The sequence below is a fragment of the Clarias gariepinus genome, chromosome 2 (genome assembly GCF_024256425.1).
Source record: "Clarias gariepinus isolate MV-2021 ecotype Netherlands chromosome 2, CGAR_prim_01v2, whole genome shotgun sequence".
Classification (NCBI taxonomy): Eukaryota; Metazoa; Chordata; class Actinopteri; order Siluriformes; family Clariidae; genus Clarias; species Clarias gariepinus.
In genome coordinates this window covers 32,721,528-32,740,623 of record NC_071101.1, presented here as the reverse complement: position 1 = coordinate 32,740,623, position 19,096 = coordinate 32,721,528, and the positions used below count along the sequence as shown (strand labels likewise).

Below are 19,096 nucleotides of genomic sequence, written 5' to 3'. Positions count from 1 at the left end.
CATAAATAATGATACCATGTAAGGTGGCTTGGAGTCTACTGCAATCATTCCCATGAACATTTAGAGAGTATAAAGTCTGATCCTTAAATGCCTCTGTCTGTGGGAACTGTACACAGAATTATTTACAATTACCACTTGCACAGTACAGGAACTCAGGTGAGAGTTATGTCCACATCCTCTATACAGTCCTGACAAGCCATTTCCACATCTGTGCAACAGGAGTTCCTGGGAGGCCATCAACTCCTTTGGCACAAATGTTACAGGTTACAGACATGAAGCAGACAGTCTGACCATGGATCCAGCATACAGAAAATAACTTTCTACATTAGTGTAGAGAGGATTGTATAGATGTAGTTTTTATTCTCATAACTTTGTTCTGTTATTCTGCACAATTAAAAGTCCGCGTTTGACTTGAACAACCCTCTCATGTTTTTTTTTTTCCTATGATATTTCTTGAATGTTTGATTTTTTTTTTAATCCACCCTGTAAAGCACCTTGTAAGGAAAGTAAATTTAGTCCATGAATATGTGCGTAACATAACCTTTACTCATTACAGTATTACAATGATTTCAGTCTGCAGGATTGGCTGTACAAAGCTTAGTATCACTGCTGAAATGAAATGATGACAACGAGCATCTGGAAGCAGTTATAGATTCTTTTTTTTTCCCCTTGAGGGCTGAAAAAAGATTAGGAAACCCCTAGAGGACACATACACACACACACATACACACACACACAGTATCAAGTTAATCAGAACTGAAGATGTGTTGATATACCAGTATGGTATATCGGATCAGCAACCAACTATCTGTTACGGTACGAAACTTTGCTTTGTTAGAAACTGGAAACCAAATTTTAATTTCTGAACATCATGAGGAGTCATTTTGCCCAAAGGAAAGTACCAAAAAAAAGGACCCAAGTGAGTAATGGCCATTATGAGGAAGCAGTTAAAACTACAGTGGAAAGGATGAAGAGCTGTCTAAATTCATCTTTACTTTATTTATAGCCGATTTGCTCAGACCTAGCATTTAGCAAAGGGTAGAGTCTCAACATCATTCAATTTTAAGACTGACCAGGTTGTGTAATTTGAGAGAAGAAGTAGGAAACCAGCATATAAAGGGCAGCAAGGGGGGCATGTGTGTGTGTGTGTTCGGGGGGGTAATGGAACTAGCTGTGAGTTTGCTTAGTAAAAATGTCATATTGGAAAATGTTCACGATTGAGCTGAAATAGAGTATGTACTGTCTGTAGAGATGCACCAGTTGCATTTATTTCGATCACTTTTTTGTGCCTCAAACTTTATCTTCTTTCAGCATTAGCTATATAACATCAATGCCAATAAACCCAAATGCTCTCTGACAGTTTCCAGTGATAACTTAATCAAAGAAAGAATATTGGAACAAAGTTAGCTTTTCACTTCCCTGTGCACAAATCTGACCTGACAGACATATTTTGATTTTTCACACAGAGAGACAGAGATAAAAGAAAAGATGAATAGGACTGAACTGAGAAAGAAGGGGGAAAAGTTTAGTCGTTTCTTTTTAGGCTGGATGCAGGGCTGGGCTTTAGATGAACGGGGTGTGTTTTTCAATAAGAGTCAGGAGGTGGATTCTCACAGCATTTCAGGGAGTACAGGGTGTCCCTTTCAGGTCTGGTTGGTCCGCCCCCCTTCATGAGAATAGCCTGCACAGACCTCTGGGTCCCTAAATGCGGGAAAGGCTTTGAATGGAGAACTAGACAAGGAGACTGCAGAACATACAGGCAACATGAGAGTGCTTCATTTAGCCCTGTGTGCTGTACTGACCCTGCTAAGTCTGCCTCAGGCAAGCCATGGAGGTAAGACAGTCCAAGTTCAAAAATAAGCTTTAATCAAAGCCACACCGGGGCTCTGTCTGAAATCATACTTTTCACTTTTCTCTATGCAAACCTCTCTTTCCTTTCCTTGCTGATTCTTAAGTATGATTTAAATAAGACTGCATAAAGATGCATGTGCTTTATTGTCTGCTTACTGTCAAATGAATTATGTGAAGTATGAATGGACTACAGGCAGCACTGAGTGTCTATATTTGGATACAGAATGTATTTTAATGCTATATGAAGTGTATGAATATGAATGTATATGAGTGTATATTTAAGGAGGTGCATGGGGATAGCTGGAATATGAGAATCAACAGAATGAGAGGGATGTAGTGTGAGTGTGACTGGTGTGAGCTTAAGACCAGAACATTTGTACAAATATTACAGTTAAAGGTGAAGTCAAGGTGTCAGAGTTGGCAGGAGGTGCCTTTACATCCTAGTCAAAGGCTTATTCATTCACACAGGGCAAATAGCAGAAAAAAACTAGATGAAGAAATACAATGCTGCCATAGTACTATGTGTAATTCATCTTTCTCTCTCTCTCTCTCCCTCCCTCCAATTAAGTATGTTTTTCCAACCAGAGGTTTCAGCATAAAACTAGAGTATGGGGGTTGACGGTGGAGTGTGAAGGGAATGGGGGTGGGGGGGGTGCAGCTGCAGACATCCGGTAAGGTTCTCAGAGTTGGAACTCCATCATAGCCAAGAGCTTGTGCTTGCACAAGGCTAGGCTGAATGAAGAGAGCCTTTGAGAACTGCCTGAGAAGCACAGATCTCCACTCACTGCATTCTGGCATGAACGGCTCTCAGAAAAGGCTTTGAAAGCCGCGTTTCAATTGGAAGGAAATCTAACTTGGTATTGAAGTGAACTTTATGGAGTCAGGCTTCAGATCATTAGGTTGGCAGCAGATCGAAGCTCTAAAAGGAAATCTGTATAGCAGAGTGAATGTTTAAGTCAGTGCCGAATGGCAACTTCATTGCTCAGCAATTGTTCCAAGTGCAACTAAAATCTCTTTCGAGTTAAGAGGTCTATTCGGGATTTCTATCTACAGTATGTGTGTGGCTCCGTTCATGAACCATAAGACATCTAGTGAACAAATGAACAGTTCAATGACCACGCTTTCTGGAAACTGTTTATATCTTCTTACTACATCGCCACATGAGCACTGTCTAAAAAGCTTTGGAATGAAACAGAGCTTCTGTGAGGGCGGCGCAGCCATGATGCGTGGAATTAGATCAAACCGACAGCATGGGTGTGGCAATCACATACAGTACTTGGATCCCAGATGTGTGTATGTGTGTGAGACTGTGCTCTAAATTAATGTCTGATTTGTTAGTCTGTCATGACTACGTGATGACATTTGCTCTTGCTGGAGATTTGGTCTTGCTCATTTCTGCATACATTTATATGTCAGGTTATATTGATGATCACAGAATGTAAACCATCTGACACACAACATGAAAGGAAGTTCTCTTCAAATGAACGGTGTTCTATCATTTTATAGAACAGTGTAATTCAGTTTTGGATTAATAGCACTTTAAGCAATGGCTATTGTGACGAAATAGAAAAAAAATTAGGAAAATGTATATGAAATGTGTGAGAAAAATTGTGTAAACCCAAACGCCCAGATTGTCCCTGTAGTAAAATGTTATGTAACTCAGAGAGAAAGCCCAGTTCTTTAGTTTCACCTTAGTTATTCTTTTGCTATGTCACTGCAGAAACACTCAACACAAACAAAATTTCTGCAGGCAAGTTTTTGAGGCTATACAAGGAGTGTGTGAGGGAAGAAAGAGGCAGCAGTGGAGAAGGAGACAGAGACTGAACTGGGGACTTGGCAGAGTAAAAGTGTTAAAAATAACTATATAAGCCAATAAACAAAATATCTGCAAGAATTTGAATGTGATTCCGTAATAATTGACAGTTGATTAATCGTGACCAGCGTCTCTCGATCAAGTTTGTTAATGCACACACATATGCACATCAGACATTGAGGGTAAATATTTACGCATGCATTTATCTTTGCCAATTATAATCCGTGCTGCAGGCTTCCTCATATTGCTCATGCATATATGGAAGATGTAGCCTTCTGTCCAATTTATAGACATTTCAGACTGCAGATTGTACCCCATGCTTGAGGCGACTTTCTGGATATAGATGCAGTGTGGCACAAACAGCCTTTCCCAAAGTAGATGCTGAGCTCAGTGTCACAAGATATCAAGTTACGTTTACATCAACGTTCTCAAATAAGTCAATAAACCCTACATATATAGGTTTAAAATAGGTGTAAGTGTCATTTTGCCAGTGATGCATATAAAATCAAATCAATGCACTATTGCAGCAGAATGAAGTGGATTGACATGCCACTGTGGTGTGAGTGAATACGGCTTACGAATTAGCCTTAATGAGTTGAGATTCATGACGGAGCATATTACTCACCCATCTGAGTAAGATACACTTCAGCCTGTTGCTGTGGAGACCAGTAGAGTGGAGCTATTCAGTGTATTTTCTGATTCATCGTCACGTAGGGTTTGGAATATAGGTGTGGTTTGTGAGCAAACCGTCCACTCATAAAACTGACATATTAGTCGATGGAACAAAAGACACCCTGTTCTGTGTTTATGTGTCGGAATTCTAAAGTCCAACATTTTCCAAATTTATCGATTAGTTGTTGTTAAGTTTCAGTCAAAGTACATACTGCATGTTTATTTGAGACACAGTCCAAGTGATACATTTTCTTACATTAATTAGTAATTAATAAGTAGGTGGCATGGTGGCTCAGTGGTTAGCACTGTTGCCTTGCACCTCCAGGATCCTGGTTCAAGTCCCACCTTAGGTCCATGTGCATTGAGTTTGCATGTTATCTCCTCACTTTGTGGGTTTCCTCTGAGTACTTTGGTTTCCTCGCACAGTCCAAAGACATGGAGATTATGCTAACTGGTGTTCCTATATTACTCGTAATGTGCAAATGAGCATGTCAGTGTACCTAAATGTATGTGCTCTGCAATGGATTGTCACCCCGTCCAGTTGTGTACACCACTTCGTGACATGTGTTAGTCCTCTGGGATCGGCTCTAGGCCCCCCCACAAACCTGTATACAGGATAAAGTGGAATAGATGATGAGTGAATGATCTAATAATTAAATGAACTGAGGATATTAAAAACAACTAAATAAATGAAAGAGAAAATAAGATAAAAATACAATTTGAGATAAAATCAATTTTAGCCTTTATAATTGAGATTACTCAGATACTCTCAAAGGATTTTGTTGGACCAGGTGGAAACTATTTGTTAACAATTTCAATAAAGAAAAAAGCCTTAATAAATAAAAAAATAAAAAATAAATAATTATTTTTTAGATGAAACTGTGTTACGTAGCATGAAGCACATGATACTTTTTTACAGAAATAGAGCTCCAAATATGGCTAAAATGCCTGATTTTGTGGCTTCTTTCTCAGGCACTGTATATTTAAGTCATGTAATTTTTTTATTAATCTAAAAATCATTTTTATTAGTCATTGCGAATTAAAGTTTTATGCACTTTAAAAGTGCAAATGGCACTTATCATGTGGCCAATGTGACCTCTATACAGTAGATTTAACTCCATAGGTTGCACAGAAGAAGGCCTGAGGTGTGCAATTAGGTATGAGGCAAAATTAATAAAGTGCCAATTTCCACACTATAAATATTTCACATCAATCCCATTTTTACACCGCAATGTATTGTGTTATTCTCCATTAGCTGTAACTCAGACCCAGCCCAGAATTTTAGCTATCAAAGGCAATCAGATGTTTTTCTGCACCAAGGAAAATAACAGCAATTTGTCCTATCACAAAATCAACCTCAAAGAGCAATACAGTTAAACTGTTATGCTTTTCCCTCTTAGTGACCATTTTAACGGCTCTGGTTAAAAACAGACGATGCTAATGCAAAACATAGAACAGCGAAAGAGCGGAAAGGAAAGGATTCCTTGCTAAAATGGAAATAATACAGAACCAGGTGTCGGAAATGTTGCATGTCTAGAGCTCTGTTACTGAAGGAATGCTGTGAGGATGTCTGCAGCTTCGGCCTCAGAGAGAGAGAGAGAGAAACAGAGAGAGACACAGAGAGAGGCAGATGCTGGGTGTGGCACTCAGAGGCTGTGTTTGTACTACAACTAAATACATCTGTCAGCTCACAGTTTCGAGCCTAGCACAGACCCACTTTTCAGACATCATGACTGCAAACATGGTAACAAAAGCGGTATTCACTGCTGGTGATCTTTATCATACAGTATATACAGTATCAATCCAGTCTCATAAAAAAAAATCTTTAAATTTTACCACAAGTACCACTTTACTGAGTTTCAGAAATCTTCTAAAAGAAAAAGAAATCTTATAAGCTAGCTAGTGTTACTGAAGCAATATTGCATATGAAGAGTGCGGTTATGCCGAAGTTTAGCACAGCTTTGATTCGGCTGTAGGCACAAACCAGAGGTTCAAGTGCTACAGGTAACCACAGCCATGCAATATTCAGTATAACAACATTAATGTGAGTGTGACATTAGTTTTAACAGTTTTATGAATAAGAAATAAGAAAATGTTTTTGCTGTGCTAGTGGGAAAAAATCGACAAGCCCATCAACTAGCTGACTAGCTAGCTCAAATTGATTTGTAAACCTCTGTTAAATGTGCGTCCAGTCTTCCTTTTCATTTTGATCTGATGTGCTTTCGTATTTTAATAAAATGTTATACTTCTGAAGAAAACATATCTTTAGACATGTCTACTGATGATCATTTTAAACCAGGAAGTGGAATTGTATGAAGCAAACATTGACAAACAAAGTGATACAAACAGTGAATTGTCTCAGTGTGGTCATTGAAGCACTTTTGGATTGGCACTCGACCAATCAGAATAGTGAAATCAAAGTAACCGTTGAATACTGTAGATCATTTAAGTGTTGCAGATAAGATTTGATCTGATAAGCGGGGATTCTACACGCTATACTCGAAGCTCTTGAAAGCTTCCACTTTATCAAACTTAATCATTTTATGTGTATCTCTGACAGATGATCAGCTTTATTAATCTTAAAGCGGCATAGCTAGAGTCCATTGGCTTGTTTGAGAACTTTGAGTCAAATGTAATCTGATCTGTTGTGACAGCAAGCTCAGCATCCATTTTAGGAAAGGCTGTTTCTGCCACGCTGCATTTATATCCAGAAAGCTCTCCTTAAGGGTGCTTTGTTTGTTCCTCTGCTAGAACTCTTGAAGTTTGTATGATGAACTATAGAAGGGAGTGCATCTCTACAAGAAAGGAAAGCTAAGTCTGGAATGATGCTCTGATAAATGCAATGCTTGTTGATAGCGGAATTCTTCAAAACCTAATAATGATGGTACCATCCTGTATTTGTGAAGGTAAATGTTAATGGTGTATGACCAGCACCTCCAGTGTCTGGGTTCGATTCCCGGCCAGGCTTGATTCCCGTCTCTGTGCATGGAGTTTGCCTGTTCTTCCCGTCCTGGGCGGTTTCCTCCCACAGTCCAAAGATATACAGGTTAGGCTAATTGGCGTTCCCAAATTGCCCGTAGTGTGTGAATAAGTGTGCGATGGATTGGCACCCTGTCCAGGGTGTACCTTGCCTTGTGCCCTAAGCCTCCTGGGATAGGCTCCAGGCCCCCACGACCCTGAATACAGGATAAAGCGGTATAGAAGATGAGTGATAGGGTGTATGACCAGAATGCACCATCTGATGGGTGCCTGTGCTTTGCTGCATAATTAAATGTCAAGCTGTGTTATGGCTTCGTTTCCATCTAACTGCAATTGTAATAAGATTAGGAAGGCACATTGTTGGTAATGGTAAGTTAGCTGCTCCTAGAGGCAGAGTCCTACAGTACCAAGTGAAAAAAAAGCATTCAGTCATCATCAGGAGATAGCTGTGTAGATACTGTAACAAAACCTCATATAGAGGGAAATTATTTCTCTACCTACTAATAAGGAAACTAGGTCAGCTCCTGACTTGTTCTCATGAGGATTTGTTGCAGAGCAACAGCATCATCACATGGAACAGCCTGAGGCATAGTTATGCTGCTTGCTTGAAAATGATTTAGACAGTAGTTATGGATCTGTTTTCTTTGATGCCATATTGAATCTTAGGCTACTGTAAATAAGTGTACCAGCCCTGATCTAACATCTAACATCTAGCATTAGCTTCAATGCTGTTCTAACACAAACTGTACAATGCCTGTACTGTAAGAAGTTACCTCAGGTTCTGAAAATGTCCAAAAATACTGTAAAATTCAAGTTAGATATGCTTCTTAGCCTAGTCTAAACTGTAATCTAAAACCAGTGCCACATGACTAAATTTTGAACTGGTTTGAAGGAATTGCTATCTGCTGGGAGTAATTCACAGCTGTAAACATATTTAACCACAAGCACTTTTAAAAGCACAAATTTGCATTGGAGGATGAGGTGTTTTGGGGCGTTTGCAAATATCTTTTCACACGCTTGCTCCCCAGAGACAGAAAAGAGCTAAGGAAAGGGATAAGACTCAGACACCTTATATATTATCAAATAGAGTGCTATGGATAAATATAGTTGAAGCTGAATAGAAAAAAAGAAAAAACTCTATAAAGGGTCCCTAGATAGAGTTTATATGGGAGCCAGTGCACACACTGACTCCTGTATTCATGGCCAGAGTCATGTCGTCATTGAGAATGTATGAGGGCTTAAAATAAACTAGAGGAAAAGGCAAGCCACACGCTCGACTCTGAGGAGGACGAGTTGCTGAAATGCCTCTGCGTGTCTGCTTCAGGCATTGGTGAAAAAGCAGCCTCTCCAAGAGAAAGACTGCTACTAGTGTTGTCTTTTTTTATATATATCTGTCAAGCACTGATAAGGCCTGATTTTAAATGTGGCTGGTTTTAAATATGGCTGCATGTGGCACAAGCATCATGCAACACATCATGCAGATATAGGCCAAGTGCTTGGAAATGCTGGGAGATGGGGAAAAATGTGACTTTGTTTTGTGGAATGGTTAGGCTAGTGTAAGTCTCCTAGGATTTTCACAAACAACCTTGTTCACACAAAATGAGTGAAACAGTCACTGAGTGGTAGTTCTGCAGCAAGAGATGACTTAATGGGAGGTGGGGTTGCCCAGGGGGTTAAAGGCCAAAGAGCTTGAAATTTGCAGGATGTGTATAGGAACCCAATGAACTACTTTTTGCAACCGTGGTAAGCAGAAAGGCATAACAAAAGACACAATATGTCAGACAATGTAATGACTTAATAAGAGCAAAAGACCATATCAGGTTCTACTACTGTCATCCAAGAACAGGAACATGAGGGAAAGGGAACACATGTTCAACAAAATAGACAATGTGAAGATTAGAAATATGTAGCCTGGTGTTGTTGGCAGCATCGTATCTAATGATACTATATGATATCCCATGTTGTTGCACCTATCGGACAGTAAATCACAGTAAGATGTTTATATCCCATGAATCAATGCTGCAACATGTGCAGGTGGGTTAATTAGAAGGCAAGTCAGCTGCAAGCAAGCCCAAGGACCTGCATAGACCTTTTATTTATGTGTCCCTCTCTTCAATTCACCTGTAATGGATTCAGGACCACATGTATGTACGTGAGGAGACACAGTGTAAAACATCGCTCTGAGACCAGGAAATGTGCTCATTAATGCCCAGTTTGCTAACACTGGAACTCAACAAGCAAGCTGCGCCGGGGATCTGTACTCTGAAATGCACTCAGAGACAAATTAAATTGCAAGTTAAAAGGTGCCGTGACATGGAAGTGTTAACGTGGTGTGTTAACCAAAAGGGCAACCTGCAGTTCTGAAAATGAGTCCAACATGGAAGCACAAAGTATGCAGTTCCTTAAATGAGCTGTAGTTGCTGGCTCCAAAATTCAATGTCAATCCCCTCATGTTACAAAACAAATAAACATGTTTACTGTCCAGTACAATAAAAAAAAAGTTTTGAATCCCATTGTTTTACAAAAAGACATTATCAACTGTCTCAGGTACATTTTGTACAATTAGGTAAAGCTTTATCTCTTTACATTTTACTGAGCATGAATATAGGAAAGATTGCATGTTGTTGTATCCACATCTCATAAAACTCACTATTTAGATTTTTATGACTTTCATAAAGCTCACACAGGGTTTTTCATGCAGAATGCAGCATAATTACAGCACAAACACCTTTGTGTCTGTGGCCCACTGAGTTAGAATGGATGAGTGGATAAACTAGATATTTAAAATGCAGATCTCAAAGGAAAAAGAAGCACTGCCTTTCATTTTCCTCTTGGATCAGTCACAGTTCCATTAAGCTTTTCATTTAAAAAATAAAAAATATATATTTTCAATCAAAGTCACTTAAGGTGAACTAATTTGGAGGGGTTTTTTATATAAATGTCTAAAAAAAATTGAGCCTGGAGATGGCGAAAATTAAAATATGCATCAGGGAACATCATCATATTATAAGATGAAAACAAAGGCCTTATGCAAACTCCTCGTACAGGCTTACAATATTGTCGAATACTTATAAATTACCATATTATCTACCACATAGAAATTCATACGAATCAACAGTATACCTTAGCCGTGGATTGTATTAATTCTTTGCATGGAGACCACTTACTGCTGCTGAGGATGCCCCCAAGTTTTCTGTTTAAAGATTGATAACTAAGGACGGTTCTACTTAACATTCATGACTTTGGCTTTGGACAGTTTTTCTGTGACAGCTTGTGACTGTAATCAATTGAATATTTTTAGGACTGAAACTGCCATCAACAGTTTCATATTAAAGTCTCCATCAGTAAACAGTTGGTAGCCTCAACAAAATGGGCTTCATGTTAACTGGAATATTATGTTATGTGTGGTCACAATATCTCCTATCAACCAGATGTGGGTGGCTTCCCTTTTGACATGGGTTCCTCTCTTGGTTTCTTTTTTAAACTTACCACCACCACCTCCAGGCATGCTCATTAGAGACATACCAAAAAACTATAAATGTACAATTTTTGCAATTTATATCCAGATTTCATTTCTATAAAGCTGCTTTGCAACAATGAAAATTGTTAAAAGCTCAGTACAAATACAGCTGATTTAAATTAAATAAAATAAAATTTAATTAAATTACAGTAACCCTGTCCAGGGTGTATGCCGCCTCATGCTTTAAGTCTCCAGCAGTATAGACAATGAGTGAGTGAGTAAATTAATTATACTACTATGATTTACAATATACTGTATAGCACATTTACTCTACCCAATTGAAATATCGAACTGAGTTTATTTCTAAAACTTGCAGCAAATTATATGTATATATTGTTTATCATTAATTAATTTCTTTATTTTTATATAAATTCTTTATATAGTTATGGGTTCTTATAAACTTTAAAGAAAGCCCTTTTGATAGTAAAACAGTTGTTGGGTTATACAGAGAACTTTTAAGTTCTTGAGGTTCCCCTAAAGGGACAGCTCCTCTAACCATAACCCTGGATTTCAGCTTTATTCCTTCTAAAAGCAGAACAGCAATGTAGTTAGCATATATTGTATGATTCTTTTCATATTGGATGGACCAAACTGGCAGCACAGGCTGGTTGGTTGTGATGTTAACTGACACACACTTGTCATTTCACACAAGAGACTGAGATTGACTCAGGGCTACATCCATGAATAGGACAGCTTTTCATTGGTATTCAAACAATATTTTGCCCTCAGCCCAAGCATCATAAGTAGAAGGCATATTCAAATGAATATCTTAGCATACAAGCCGGAGAAAATGAAGGTGAATTGTTAAGAATGTGTTTGTTCACTGGAGAGGAAAATGAGGCTATTAAGCAAGTCTATTTGAGCAATTCGGACTTATATAACAAATTGTAAATATTATGTTTGGACATTAGTGATGTGCATGGCATATAGAACAGCAACGGTAAAGCTTTTTTAAAGCCAGATGGTGCAAATGCTTTTTTGTCATTTGAGATGCTGCTTAAAATAGAAATAAATAAACCTGTTATAAAAAGTGTCATGGGCAGTGAGAGTCACTGTGCTGCAGACAGACAACGCCCTTAACTGGGAGCCAGACCATCTGGCAGTGCGAGGGGATCCCGCTTCTGGAAACAACTGTTACTCAATTACGTCTGCTACTGACTTTGGCAAACTTCTCTCCTTTTTTGGTAGTTTTGGACGAACATTTCTTTATGCCTTTTTCCCTTGGGTCGTTTCCATGTGTGTACTTTTTAGAGCTGCAGTCGTAAGCCAGGACAAAGCCTCTTTCTTGTAGTAGTCTAGTGACAAATAACCTTGCTTTCTTTGCACAGTTTTCCTATTCCACCCTGCTGAACCACCCATTTTCTGTCTGAGGTGGGATCGCCCACTACCTTGTAAAAAATCAAAAAAAAGAAATGCCCTTTCGTAAAAACCACCTTAAAGTCTGGCAGGATAAGGGAAGTCATCGTTTAAATCCTGCACTCATCCCTAGGCCTGTTTAACAGAGAAGACAGAGGTGTGTCCACATGTCTACTTTCTGCTATCATAGCCTTCTCGGTCTGATGACACAGTTCAGAGCGCATGTTTGCTCCAAACGCAGAATTTAATGTCTTAATTTACTTTAATGTTCACGTATTAAGGGGAAATTAGTGTGCTTGGGGTGGTGTTTAGGCTCTCAACTACCACATGGCCCTATGGAGGGACAAAGTAATACATGGACCGACAGACCACCACTGAGGCAAATAAGCAGACCACAGGCTATGATTTGACTTGAGCACATTCACACATATATCTTAATTTAAGAGCTACAAATGGCATTCTTTTGGCATACAAATTCAAGTTTTCTATAGCTCCTCTCACATCTGTACAGGATTCGGGCAGAAACATAGATGCATACACACGGATGCACAATAACTTTTACACAATGCTACAGTATATTTACCTTTACCTAAAGGAAAAGGTTCTAGTTTCAGTAACATTGAGTTTGTACATACATGATAATTTGGGCATGTATATAATTTAATTATGTGAAGAGCCGTGCTGTTCGTGTGGTATATTAGGCTGATGGCAGAACTGCAAGCAGTAGCTGAGTGGAAGGGTGGTGCCATTATTTTTGTGGTCAAACACACATACACACACATTCAGAAATGTCTACTTGTCATTATCTTTGATCAATGACACAATCATTTCTATTCATTTACCCAGACTAAAAGATTCTCTCTTATTATGACAAATCAGCTTGTGAGAAGTTTCTGTGGCTGCCAGATGTTTAGCGGTTTGTAGAATTGCTGAGGAAAGGCTAACAAACTCCAGACAGGCTGAGATGAAATGGAGCAAAATGACCATGAAACATGGAAACAGTTTTGTAACACACAGTGCTTTATTGACACATTCACAAAGCCATTCAAATGCATTTCTATTTAATGAAATAGGGCTTTCGTTGACTGACCTGTTTCATTTGAGAAAATATAGCATAATAACAAATTATTAATACTCTTTCTTTACCCAGAGGTGCTTCACATGGTAGCAGACATCCCACAAAACTCATTATAGAGAGATCCCCCTGGACATCAGTAAGCCCCCAACATGTCCAACCATTAAATCTACCATGGGCAATAGAAGAAATCGCAGCAGATGGTGGATTGGGGGAAGTCTGCTATGATTCTATTATATTCATTAATTATAACATATTCATATTCATATTAATAACTCTACTCTGGTGCTGAAAGAACCTAAACTGGACTGATGAAGAGAGAGAGAGAGAGAGAGAGCGAGAGAGAGAGAGAGAATTTAAATGTAAACCCCTGGCCAAGAAGAGTGGATCATTTAATACAAAGAGAGGCACATCAGCATGAGCTCTCAAAAAAACAAACATCAGGAAGCTTCCATAAATATGCGGAAGTCTCCCAGTGCTTCCGGGTGAGGTGGGATATATCTGACTTTGTATGCTTGACATTCAGGCATAACAATGTTTAAAATTAAGATAGAGAGATGTCTAGTAACAACTGGTTGTTTTGTTAGAAAAATCTTAACGCTGCTTTTGCCTATAGTTGATGCTAAGTAAGCTGCATAAAATGCATCTGTGTTTAATAGCTTGCAACATGTATGAATTAACTTAAGTTAGCTAGCTAGCTAAAAGCATAACCTGAAACCCCAACTGCATGTGGCTCGCCGGGTAATGTTGGCATTTTTATATACTGTTGCTATTATGTGTAGTAATCACTTCAGCATACTTTATTTAAACTTAATAGTTGAAAGATGAAAAATATAGATAGAAAATGCAGAACCACAAGGAAGATTGTTTTTGCCCAATTTTTGTTGATTGCAGTAAAATGCAGCCTACAAATAAGAGAACCCTTAACAGTAGTAATGCAAACTTATTTTCACATGATTAAGACATGGAAAGGACACATCGCATCACATGTTTACTGCATGTTTCAAATGCACTGGTTCAGAATGCAGTATCTATGCATTTGATATTGCTTCACGAGTTTGAAGAATTTAACTAGTGGAGTGTTTTCTTTTATAAAGAAATGTCACAAAGTGAGGACTATGAATTGATGAAATCATGACCTTGTGTTCAGTGAGAGGAAAATTGATGATCTATGATAATCTCACTATTATCTGTCTGTTCCTCCTGGGAGACAGGTTAAGCTCAGATGAAATAAAAGGCAAAGCAACATGTTTAATAAGCAGGCGGCGTGTGCTAGTGGCTGCTGATCCGGTTTCTTCTAATGAATGCTAATAGATCTGCCTGAATGTATGTCCTTCTCCATCTTGTCCCTGCCGCTGAAGCAGGCACACCTCAGAGCTTGCTATTAAGTGACCGTGAAATTAGAAATCACAAATTAGAAGCAAGAAGTATTACTGTTCTGAATGTGATGGAATACATCGGAATACAAATTTTAATAATGTTAAAGAGATTCGCAAATTGGTACCTTGCACCATTCGTTGGTGAATTATGTCTAATAAATAAGATGTTTTTACCTCTTTAAGAAGAAACATGCTGTATAAACATTCACGGAAGACTGTTAAAAGTCATGTTAGCTATGATGGAATATTGGGTTTGCCAGTAGTTTGTATCTGATTAAAAATGCATTTACTTTTTCACTATAGAAACCAGCTTGAAATTCTTAGAAAGGTCACAGGAATATACAGAATCGTGTGCAACAAGATATGTGTGGCATATGGCATAGTATTGTAAATATGATCTGCGCCGAGTCAAATTGTTCATGCAACGCAAAACCTGCAAAAGTAATAAGGAATGCTGATGGCATTGCTTTTATATTCCCCGTGTACACAAGTAATGTTCAATAAGTGTTTATGCAAAACAATTCTCTATTTGTCTCTATGCAAACCAAAAATGTGAAAAAAAAATTCCCTGTTTTTTGCCCTTTTTTATTTTTGTCTTGGTCCGGTTTAAACATGCCAATTAGATTTTCCCAAATTGAGACTTCATATAAGGAGATACTCTTCAGCTTGTTGCTCAGCTATGCTGTTCTGTTAGGGTAGGGCTCAGTAGTGGCTCATTTACATGCACACTAAATCAGTGCATTACCAAATGGGTATTTCATTTGGAGTATAATGAACTTCAGGAAACCTCTGAGACCTGTGTTAAAGAAATATCAAAATATGAGACTTTTGCTATAAAAAAAAAAGTACATATTTGTTATTGCAGATATAATCCTTATATGTGGTGAGGTTTTTGGTTTCATGCCATGTCTTGTAGGATGATGTGCAGTATATTTGCTAGTGCTTCACCCTGCCTAGGGGTTTGTAAGACCACAGACCAAGCTTTGACCACTAAAAAGCATAACAATGTAGGAGTAATAATGTTTAATGAGAGATTTAATGAGACAATTTTATAGAAATTACTCATATATATTTTTGTCATGCTTGGGGATGTTAGATGTTGAAAAAAAAAAGCGTTTTCTCTTGGTATCAATAATCTGATGATAAAATAAGTAAATTAAGAATAAAGCCTTTAATGCCTAAGCATGTATACATTTTTACTGTAAGAAGCTGGTTATTATAGTATCAGACCAATGATGTTATCTTAGAAACAGAAGTACACTAAAAGCGGGAGGGTGGAGGGAAGGGTGTGGACTGTCTTATAACAGCTAGTGACAGCAGACCACATGCAGATACACAGGATTGACTGGGTTGTTTATAGATTTGCTTCGATTCCTCCTAATCATTCAGATTATTGACAGTGAACTCATTCATAAGCAGTGGGTGAAAATAGCACCACCAACAGGCCCTGACATTTCCAGTAGATTGTGGCCATTTGTTGTCTTCTGCAAATTGTTCTAGGTTATATTTCTGTATCTTTTTATCTCTCCCTTACATGTTATAATAGTCCTAATGTTGTAAACTCAAACAAAGGATCCAGAGATGTCAATACCATGAGATACAGTATAAGGTATAAGTCAATCGTGGAGCTGAATCCCCCAAGATCTGTAACAGTACACCTGTGATTTCCTCTACATAATATTCATTGATGTTTTATACTGGATGTGCAGCCTTCTACAGGTAATGCAAGCATCAGACTTCTAATAAACATCTTTCACAGAACAGCCACAGTGCCATGCTGGATGCCTGAGAGTTGATGGACACTTTTTTTTACTTTTTTATATTGCATGTACCCTATTTGTTTGCAAGTGCCTAGCCATGGGAATAATGTGAGAGCGCTGGAGACAGGCAGAATAGGGAACTGGAAATGGAGATTTGGAAAAGAGTGGCTGTTACTAGAGTGCTGGGGATCTCAGATCCCTAGCTGAGCACATGTTTAAACCATGAAGCTAAATGTCCCTGGGGAGTATAAGTGTGATCCACAGCTGTGGAAAGCTAACAGAGGTTGAAATGTAGCAGGGTGCTCTGTCACCTCATATCACAGCTTGATAAGGCGTTTAACTATGCACACTCAAAAGGGGAATGAGCCATGTACACTTGGGGTGAATTTTTCAGGGAATTAACCCACTAGCACCATATTTAAAGCATAATTTATAGGCATACCTTAAGAGAAGCAGTTCAATAGCATTAGTAGTTTAATCTCATAAGAAAAGTCAACATATTTAGTACTCATCAACAATGAAATCCAAACTCAACAGTTGCAAGAAAAAAAGCCTGAAGCTTATAGCTGTGTTTGACTTACCTGGAAAGTAGCTCAGAATGACCTCACTGTGATGACTGATGCCTTTGCAAAACATTGAACTTTGCAGACAGCGTTATAGATCCAAGAAGCAAATAAATTATCTAAAACAAATATTAATACAGACAGTATAACTCTCCAAGTGCCATTGTGTTTACTGTTCATGTTGCGATGTTGATTTTACCGTACTTGCTGAACCTGGGGTTGAGGAGTTCGTTCTTGAGTATAAATTCCAAATAGATTGGCATTTTTTATTTGAAGATCAGACAACCCATAGTCCAACACAGCGTATGTCAAGAAAGGTCTAATACACCAACCAGCCATAACATTAAAAGCATTGACAGGTGAAGGGAATAACATTATATTCTCATGCATTCTTGTGTTTAGTACCCACCAAAAGTACTCCCGGAATGGACAACACACTTGCCAGGAATCTACTGTAATTTTACAGTACTCATACTGTTAAATTAATTTACAGTTTATTACTGTAAACATAAACAGTAAATAAAGTAATAAACAGTAAATAAAACTGTATATTTCTGTATTTTTTTTTTTTACAATTTACAGTAGAATACTGGTAGCACAGACACCAGCAATCTACTGTAATTTTACAGTACAGTATACATCCGGTATTTATTTTACAGTAATTTTCTGTAAAAAATTAAATGCATAACTAATTATCTCAGTTTAACTTTTATTTTCTCTGTTTATTAAACAAATGTATAATTGATAATAAAATAACTTGAGATTTAAAATAAAAAAATCTACAATATAAATCTTATTATATTAAAAATTCCAAATAAAAGTAGAAAAGTATTGCTTTGTAAATATCTATAAAATATACAGTACTCACATCATAACGTATATAAAACAAAAACTTTTATTAAAAGGTAGAGTCAAAAAATGACCCAAAGAACAAGCCACAGAAAAATTTTATGTAACAAAATTTTTTTATTAAAAAAAGTAAAAACAATAGCCATAAATAATTCTTAAATTGCATATCAGAGGCATGATCATGGCAATTAATTTTTTCTTTTGCATTAAATTGCATAACAACGGCTGCTCAAACCATGACAACACATAAAAACTTGTTAAACATTTTGGTATTTACTTTCTACGGGTCCTGTGAGGGGACACATGCACAGTACTCGTAATCACTCCTTGGCTTATTGTTTCTCTCCAGGTTTCCAGAGAACCACTGCAAAAAAAAAAAACAATAAGCAGTAACTTTCTAAACTAAACTTTCTCTAGAATTGTCAAGCAACAATACCAACTCAGATAGTAAGGTGATATTCACACAGCATTGTCTAACAAAAACATGTCTCAACCCATTCCTAACATTAAAAATGTTTGCTAAACAATTTGTATGAAATTTTAAGGTTAGCCCAAAGAGAAATCAAATATAATTAAAAATCATTAACTATACTATCAACTTTATAGTACCTGATCAGCAGAAATTATCGTTAAAAACTTTTAACATGCAGTATTTAATCAATTCCAAGAAAAGTTACATTCAAGGCCATGATAGCTTTTGGGATTTTGGGATGACAACACTGTTGTAATTAGCAGTTTTTTATACCACCTGTACAAATCTTTGCATCTAAACTTCAAATCATATACCAAGTGAGCCACCAAAATTATCTCAGTTAATAATGATGGTTAACACTTAACATGAAACAATGAACACTATTTAACATTTAAAAGACAATTTAAAACAATGTAACAAGTCTTGGTGAAAGCAAAATCCATGAAAGTATAAATGCTCGAGTTACTCACATGTCAGCACTGAAGTACGTTTTAAACACATATTCACAGCTTGCTAAGCATGAACTTCATGTATTGCTTCTGGTAACAGAACCTCTATGAATAAAATACTGTCAAGAAAACAAAGGAAAAGGTTTAAATTACTATTCAGTTTGTTAGTGCAGATGCTGATAATCACAGAGTTGAAGACGAAGGCAATCCTCATGCGTCCTCTTCAGAATAAAAGCTTTATAAATAAGTAATGACGTTTGCGGCAAGTTCACATATACTTGACTGAAAGATATCTTTTAAATTGCTGCTTCTAAAAGTTATGTTTAAGATAACACAAAACATATTACTTTGATAGAAA

The 19,096-nt window shown here is 37.5% G+C and overlaps 1 protein-coding gene across 1 annotated transcript in view; it reads left to right on the top strand.

Moving 5' to 3' along the window:
• The first annotated feature begins 1,710 nt into the window (after positions 1-1,710).
• cspg4 (chondroitin sulfate proteoglycan 4) overlaps positions 1,711-19,096 on the top strand; it is a 46,327-nt gene continuing 28,941 nt past the window's right edge. The window contains exon 1 of the mRNA XM_053484466.1: positions 1,711-1,834. Within this exon, the coding sequence (XP_053340441.1) occupies positions 1,765-1,834 (70 nt within the window). The 5' untranslated portion in view covers positions 1,711-1,764. The remainder of the gene's footprint in view (positions 1,835-19,096) is intronic.